General features: G+C 39.3%; 2 protein-coding genes across 3 annotated transcripts in view; one reads left to right on the top strand and one right to left on the bottom strand.

Annotated features, from left to right (window-relative positions):
• The window catches only part of si:dkey-17m8.1 (C-Jun-amino-terminal kinase-interacting protein 4), an 11,241-nt gene extending 10,808 nt beyond the window's left edge, over positions 1-433 (bottom strand). The window contains exon 1 of one of the 2 annotated variants that reach the window (XM_027286756.1): positions 291-433. The gene's annotated coding sequence lies outside the window, so the exon portion shown is untranslated. The remainder of the gene's footprint in view (positions 1-290) is intronic. The other variant, XM_027286755.1, reaches the window with a different exon arrangement.
• A 3,999-nt stretch (positions 434-4,432) lies between these two features.
• rcvrn2 (recoverin 2) overlaps positions 4,433-8,763 on the top strand; it is a 5,487-nt gene continuing 1,156 nt past the window's right edge. Inside the window, exons 1-2 of the mRNA XM_010744406.3 lie at positions 4,433-6,140; positions 6,243-6,767. Of these exons, the coding sequence (XP_010742708.1) occupies positions 6,387-6,767 (381 nt within the window). The 5' untranslated portion in view covers positions 4,433-6,140; positions 6,243-6,386. The remainder of the gene's footprint in view (positions 6,141-6,242; positions 6,768-8,763) is intronic.

Raw genomic sequence — 8,763 nt, 5'->3', positions numbered from 1 at the left:
ACAGCACCACATATATGAAACAGAAATTCAAACAGTGAACACACACGTACGCCTACACGTCATAACATGCGTCCATAATTAAGTTAATTAGCCTTCTTGACTAACCTAAAGAGGCACACAGGCGTTTAGAAAAGTCACACTTGAACTGACACACTGTATAAATAAGTAACATGACTGACTGTGGACACCTTGAGAGATCTCCGTGCAGAAGTTTACAAAGTTGTACCTTAGACCAGAAAAAAAACAAGCCGGAGTCGTCCCGTTTTTCGTTTGCCGGTTTATAAACTCACCTTGAAGGCTGACTCCTTCGTTAGTTTTATTTCACTGGCCCCAAAATACTGAAATTCCAGCCGCCTTTTCTTCGGAGACGATATCAATTACACATAAACGAGTTTAAAGAAGGAGGTGTTGTTTGATTCTGACGAGCGCAGACATGTCCTCGGTTTGGCCAATCGGAGCGCTGCGTGTGTTGGCTCCAACCAATAGGCGTGGAGAAGAGGCGGGACGTGGGCGGGTCTGTTTACAGACGGAGACAAAAAAAGGGTTCCTGAAACTTGAACGATCACACGTGACCAAGGAGGCTGTCAGGTGACCCGAGCAGAGCACGAGCCAAGTCGGATACCTGTCGAAATACCACAGGCTTCTCTTGCACATACCTGAGAATGAGCTGTTCCACATGTCACCTAAGAACAGTGTGGGAAAAGTCAATGTTTGCATTGGTGCATGTAGATAAAGATATTCAGGTGTCAGGTTACATTAAAAAAAAAAAAAGATTTTATAGGGGTATCAGTGCTGATTTATCTTTATTAAATAGAAAAATGTGTTTTAATAAAACATCTAATAAAACAGCTTAGGCAGAAGGTGGTTTCTGTTTCAGACAGTGAGTTACAGTGGTAAACAGCATTTACTATAAATCACGTTGAGTGAAATAATTGGGTGATGTTCAGTTTGTTTTAATTCCAGCAGATGGAGGTACTAACACATTTCACCCCTCTCTGTCCTCTGCTTTATGGTTTCTGTTGTTGGTTTCTGTTCTGTGAAATGTGTGCTTTCCTGACCTTATTTCCACATCTCCCTTTGTCTGCTGGATTTTTAAGTACTTTATCTGTATCCTCATTGAGAATTATTTACATTAAAGGGCCGCCTCACTCACAAAACAACACCTTTCGAGTTGTAAAGTTTAAAAAGAAGAAACAAGAACTATTTCTTCCTGCAAGTAAGTTTCCTAATAAATGTTTATCCTGTACAAACCAACCTCTGTGTGGCAAAAACTGCACTTCCCCAAACAACCACTTGAAGTTGGCTACAGAAGTGAGTCAATCTCCATAAGGCCCCATATTAAAATGTCAAACTTCACAGCAGAAATAAACATGTTTAGAGCCTGGTACAAAAAAAGTTTTTTGTCTCTATAGCTAATTTACCCGTTCGTGATAACTGTACAGAGCTTGGACTTTAATAAAACTTATCTGTTTAAATTATATAAAGGCTTAAAGTTACACGAAATTAACTGTGTGTCTTGGTAACAGGTGACAGGTGAATGCCATCACAGGTGTCTCATTGAGCCTCACCTATATGATCTACTACTCAATTTTGGAGTAGGCAGCAGGCTGTGGAGGCAGGACTGCCAAGATGACGACAGCCAGAGCCACCAGCTATTCAGATCCTATGGATGACGTCAGAGACACCATGTCCATGTTTTATACCGTCTCTGTATGTCTATAACCAATCATTTTTACAATTCTCCCAGTCTCTCTTTATCAACGGTTACATGTGTAATGAGGGCAGAGGAGTTGGTTTGAGATATCCATCTTTGACATTGTACCACTTCACCAGTACAATGGTGGTGAATAGGAATCTGCGTTGCTCAAAGCTTTGAAATATGGGATTAATACAACATGTCTTGGTTTATTATGACTGTTTATTTAGTTGGTCCAATAAAAATTGTGGACAGTGAGATCTGTGTATTATCTTCAATAACCAGACATCGTTTCTATAAAAACAGTGAGCTGTTGATTTTATTTTTAAAATGTCATATTTCAGCACAAATAAAAATTAATTGACCTCTAATATTCTGTGGCAGAACACACCTGTCCCAAAACCTTTGCACGGAAAATATCTGCATGGCTTAAGGAAATGAGAAAGAACTTTGTGTGAACAAACCTTCAGACTTTGTATTATGTGAATGTTTTCTTTTATTATTTGCACCCTCTACTTTATTTCACATATTTTTGTCTTCCTCTCTCTACCTTCCTCTTTCTCACACACACACACAAACACAAACATCGTATATGTAGTCCATTCATTACATACTCTACATGGTGTGTCTACATACATGTAAAATTGTCAGTCGTGATAATGAAATTAAATATAGATATAAAAACAGTGGTGATGGTAAGTGTACTGGAATAAAAGATGAATGCGTTAATATAAAAACATTTCAAGTAGTCATAATTTTACATACATATTATCAGAAGGATATATATCTTAAGTATCAAAAATAAAGTATTCATTAGGCACAGAATAGTATTATATTATAATGGATTAATATTACTGACGCATTTACTACTGTTGGGTAGTTTAATCAATAACATCATACACAAAGCCCACAGTGTTTTGTATGTATATCTTGATAAACAAAGTAACTAGTAACTATAGTTGTTGATAAGATATAGTTTAAAATAGTTCCCTTTAAATGTAGTGGAGTAGCATGAAATTGATATAATATATTATATTTCCCTGGGAAACAGGAGTCTACATTATTTAGATTTAAAGATTAGACTCTCCTACGTCTCACCCTCTCCTTTCAAGCTCGTAAGAAAAACTCTGGCTGCCAAATTCACGTTAAAAGCAAAAGTCTGTATCAAGATCAGTGTTTGGTTTTTCTGTTCTGGGCTACTCCTAAAAATTACACACTGGATCTTTAAGAGCCAGAGAATGAAACTGACATGCAAGGAACTTGTTTTGTAAAAGAGGAACAAAGGGAATGTTTCATTCATAGCACTGTGACTGTGTGCTATTTCCAGTCCATTCAAGTCCAGGTCATCAATTTCTCTTGTGTTCTGTCATTATTTCTTTTACACTGTGACCTTTTTAATTACTCTCCCACTCTCTACAAGAACTTCTTTTCCATCCTCTCTCTCCTGTCGCCTCACTTCTCTCTTCTTCCTCGTCAGGAGGTAAAATACCACCACACTTCCCACCATCACAAAACTGAGGGAGAGAATCACAAATCCCAGTCCCAGTAAGTGCGAGGTTCCCCCTTTGGACTGGTTCGTTAGGTCCCACAGCCCCACAGCTACACAACTGAAGCCAATGAGAGTTCCCCAAAACCCAAAGGCCAGAATACAGGATCCACAGGACAGCTCAACGCCCCCGGTCACCATGGTCATGCCTGTCACCGAGACGACACCTGCTGGTAAGGTCACTTTCTCAGATTTAGGGTTGTAGGTTACAGTAGCGATATCTGATAGAGCTGAAGGATCGAGTGTTTCCATCTTGGTTGTCATGGTTGATTTCAATTCCTTTATCTGATGTCTGAAGGTTATTTTGCAAGCAGCTTCTTCTTCTTCTTCTTCTTCTTCTTCTTTCTTACTCCTACAACATGACACATAGTCCTGATTAACACCCAGTTGTCGTGACTACTATTTCTTTATTTTTAAAGATTTAAACATTTCCTGAAAATATAGTCTGATAAATTTGGTATCTTTGTAACTCTTTGGAACTGCTTTAAAATAAAGGTCTGTGGCTATACAGCATAGGTACGTAATCACTGACCCACTGGCAGCAAATATCTATATCTATATTAAAGATTTTAAAATTGGTCATTTAAATGGCAAATAGCCAAAATAACTCAAGTAATAGCAAAATCAAGACAGAGTTAACATTGATAACTTAAGAAACATTAAATTCTTGCATTTTGTATAAAGAATATAACTTTGCTTACCTCAGTGTTGACTCAGGAGCTTTGCTGTCAGTGGAAATTGTGTGATGCTTTAAATTCATACATGTGATTTTAGTGAAAGCCTAAGAAGCGCTGCTGACTTTTCTCTCTGGACAATGGGTGTAGAAATGTGTGCAGGCACCCACAGTACTGTTATCTTATACGTCACAACTTTAGGCCTCACACATAGTGGACAGAAATGTCAGGATTGTTGTCATCATTTGTTTGTTCCTCTCTTCCCCAGCGTTCAGAAGGAAGCTCATGTCTGTCATTAAGCGTCATTATAACCCATTACCAGATATTTATCTAGGAACAACTCCCTTCCTCTTTTCCTCTCTCTTTCAGTCTTAAGATTTCAGTTGTGTCCCACTAAGGCATTGTTTGGGCTGAGAATGGATTTTTCAGTTTAAAAGCGTTTTCCTGTTCAACATTCCCGTTTCTCATGTTACAGGGAGTGAGGTGCATATGATTTCATCAATGCTCGTACTTATTTAACCTTGTTACTATTGTGAAATATGATTGAGAGTTCTCTAATGTGCTGTTGTAGAGAAAGTGTTGATAAATTGACATTATTATTACCCTCACTTGGGAAATAATCTTAAAAAAATCACACACAATTACAGACAAAGTCCTTGTTTGCTCGGTTTTGTTGTGTAAGTGCAAGACAGTACAAGGCCTTGCCTGACCTGCCTTGTTGACAATCAGTAGGGCAGATTTGCAGTATATATATATCAGCACTGACGTTAAATTGGCTCCCAGGTTGATGCCGTAACACAGGTGAAGTTTTATGCTGCCAGTTAATGGGCACACTGACGAGCCAACTGGGATGTTGCCCGTGGTGAGTCAAGGACCTAAATGCAGATATTTTTAGATGTGTTGACAACTACTATTAACAAACTTACACCTGTTATGGCACTTTTTTTATGTGTATTATATGTTAACTGCCTGTAAAAGAAATCTATCTATATATTACTGCTACTGTATAAAGACAGTAACATTTCATAACTGTTTCTGCCTCGATGCTATGGATTCGGTTCATTACATGAACCCTGACCTTCTCCACAAGCAGAAAAACACTTCAAAAGTGGCCACAAATCCTTGCTTGCTCTAGCTCCTGCAATTAGTCAAGCTGAGGGTATAGGTCAGGTGTCAGGGATTGTTTTGTGGAGAGGAGGGGATAAATCTATTGGCCGTGGCACTCACAGGATGATGATGGTAATTGGCTAAAGTGTTGGATTGGGTGGGACGGGCCGGCGCATTCGTAATCCAATAGATAGACTCACTGAGTATATTTATGGAGCAAAGAAAATCCTGTTGACAATAAAGATGGAGAACATGTACAGAGAAAGCACTGGGACTGAGTTTCGAGAAACATTCAAATCATTGCAAAGTTATACAAAGTCTGTCATAAAACTGGCAGCCCACTAACAAAAACATAATTTTGTGGAGTGCGGAATGAGGGCCAAGACTTTCTCACAGAAAAGTCTATGAAAGGAGGCAACAACATCGCACACGTTGGGCAGGAAGGAGGTCAAGACCAGAGAGGGCTGGCAGAGATGATGATATGAGGGGGTGTAGCTGGGATTGGAGGTATAGGAGGGCGGGTGAGGGCGTTAAACTCCCTGGACAGATGGTAGTCTGGAATTAGATGTGAGTGGTCAACTAAACCCATTGAAAGGCCACTACTGAAATAGCAGACAAAACCCACCTTGGTTTCCCAGAATATCGCTTAACGGTTGCAAATCTCTTGGTGTAGAAAAGTAACGTTAAGTTTTTATGATTCTGCAGCACTCAGACACTTCTCAACTTCATGGAGGGGTTGTAACTACACAGATATAGTTAAAATGCATTGAACCCCCTGTTGATTGAATAATATTGAAAGATTAAATAATAAGACTTTTAATTTCTTGGACACAATAACACAAGGCGTAACTCTGAATCTCTACTGTATGGAAATGATATAACAGAGGAATGAACAGTCACATACTGTAGATCTTTCTAGACTTCCAGACCCATTAGAGTAAAACAGGACCTAGGGTTCATTTTAGTCAAGAGCTCAGCCACCTTAAATCCCGCATTAACAGAATTAACCCAGTGATCCATGGTAGGAGTGTGTTTTCCCCTCCCCTCCTTATCTGTCACTGTCTTACTCGTCGAGACACTCAATTCTCCAGCCATCATCTACCAACACAACGCACAGGTAAGCTTTGCCTTACCTTTGATCATCTTGTCATTTTCTAAGTTGATTGAAGTGGACTGTACCATATGAGTAAATGAAACACTTTTTTGCATTCACTTGCAGGATTTTCTTTGGCCTCTGAAATCAACACGAGACGGCAAGCAAGAAAGGAGAAGTTCAGGAGGCACAGGAGAAGAAGAACTCAGGTAGCAAATATTTGCTGGTGAGTTTGTCAGACACATAACTAAGACACTAAAACCAACCACAATGGGAAATACAACCAGTAGCGCATTATCAAAGGAGATCCTGGAGGACCTGAAGCTCAGCACCATATTCACTGAACATGAGATCTCCCAGTGGTACGAGAACTTCCAGAAGCAGTGCCCAACGGGGCGCATAACACCAGAAGAGTTTGAACAGATCTACGCCCGCTTCTTTCCTGACAGTGATGCCAAGAGCTACGCACGGCATGTGTTTCGCTCCTTTGACACCAACGACGATGGCACTTTGGACTTCAAGGAGTACATCATTGCACTGCACATGACCTCCACTGGGAAGACCACCCGAAAGCTGGAGTGGGCCTTCTCGCTGTTTGATGTAGACAAGAACGGATACATCAACAAGACAGAAGTGACGGAAATCTGCCAGGTGAGGAGGATACACGTGTAAGACAGCGGTGATAATGATGACAGGATGACACACCTTAATCATCGTTTTGGTCACTAGAATCTAGTGTCACTGGTATTCACTATTTCTAAACATTTTGCTTCTTCAGACAGAGATTCATTTTTTAAATATCCGTCTTGTCTTATGGGGAGTCATATCAAACTATGTTGACTTGCAAAGCCAAAGTCAGAAAGGCTGTTTTATTCATTAATTAATGGAAATTTAATTCTGTTCTTTATAGTCCTTGGTGAAAGTTTTTATTTAAAGTCGTAAAAGTTCCAATAGAAAGACAAAATAAGACAATTACCTGACATACTGTAGTGTAGTGAATGCTACAAGATTATTACTTATACTAAGTTTGTAACACTTCTTGAATTTTGAGCTGTTGATTTATGATATATGATGATTTTTAAGGCAATCATTTTGGAAAATTATTGTTGGACTGTGTCATATCATCAGGTTTTCCTGGTGTTTTGCCCACTCCCTTTAAGGTCCATGTAAAACAAGTTGCTTTTTAGTGACCATCCCTCTCATGTATGTAGGTCTCAGTACTAATTAGCCAACCTATTTGAGCCTCAAACCCCTGATAATCTCTGTGATTACAGGTTTAGCTCTTAGACAATGTAAGGCAGTCCTACTCTAGGACTGCTCATCATCTCTTAAGTCTAGTCCATGTTTTTTTTTCCCATGAGGCTGCCACTTTGGTACCTTACTTTTATTTATGCTAAGTACTGTATAATAGCTGTTAGTCTCCATTGTTTTCATATAATTAAAACTCAGAAGGATGGAGACTGTAAAGTTTTAAGACAAATGGAATAGCATTGTAAGAGGTTTAGAAAGATCAGTCCAAGATCCTTCTGGCATTGTAATGGGATTTAATTCTTGGCCAACTGGCCTCAGTCCATATGCATCATGTTTACAACCGCTGTACAAAATAGCTATATTTTAAAGCCACCCTGTCAAAAGTTAAACAACCTTCAACACAAGTTAAACAATCTTCTTAAAGCACAGAAGCTAATATCATTATTACACAAAGATAATCCAGTGATATTTGTCTTTGTGTGTAGGTTTAAAGTGGGAAACAAGTGAGTAAGGAAGGCAGGATGGGCCAATATTAGTTTAATCTAGTATATCATACTACATTAAACAGGGTGTAAATATGGTGTGTCTTTCAGGGTGTACACATTTGTATGCAACTGCTTGATACAGATTGTTTTTAACAACTTAACAACAAGTGTGAACTATACAGACCACAAGATCAGAAGGGCGAGATAGAGAAACAGTCCAGGGAGAAAAGAGATGATCTTGGTGGTTGGCCTGTGGCCTGAGTCTTGGCACTAATCCATCTTAATCTAGGTGTCTTAAATGTGGGAGATGAGTGCTTGGCCTCTAAGTGGGACACACTTTTAAAGACCTGAACTTCAAGTGCGCAGTCTTTTACAATCTGTTGGCCCTTTGCAAATTAATAATCTCTTAAAAATAAAATACAGGCCAGAACGTGCTGTCATGAGCTACTTGATTATTAAATTTGGCACTGACAGTGGATTTTACACTTGCATACAAAGTCTAAGTGTAAATTGTGATGGCGAAGCCTTCCAGGATTGCTCTTGTAGCTGCGTTCGGTAGGCAGATCAGTTGTCACGTGGTGATTGCAGGCTTGTGTAAGATTTAATTGCAGACTACTTGAATTGGTTGTATTCAGCTAAATTGCAGAGCATACAGTGGCTAATAGCAGTAATCAGGGACTAGACATAAGACAATCATGAAGAAGAAGTCTTGTTTTGCATCAGAAGCTCGATAAACAATACGTACACAACAAGACTCTAATTAACTAAAGAGGGCTGTGAGCTTACTCACTGGTCGTACAGGCTACATGCCTCTTGGCTTGTACACGTGCTTCATGTGCTGTGTTGACATTGCATGCATTGTTTGTTTGAGAGAAATAATTCCAGCATTTATCACCAATCTTATACCCACT

This window comes from Larimichthys crocea, chromosome XIII (assembly GCF_000972845.2).
Source record: "Larimichthys crocea isolate SSNF chromosome XIII, L_crocea_2.0, whole genome shotgun sequence".
In the NCBI taxonomy this organism is placed as follows: Eukaryota; Metazoa; Chordata; class Actinopteri; family Sciaenidae; genus Larimichthys; species Larimichthys crocea.
The sequence above is the reverse complement of the archived record's forward strand: the minus strand, read 5'-3'. Positions and strand labels throughout refer to the sequence as shown.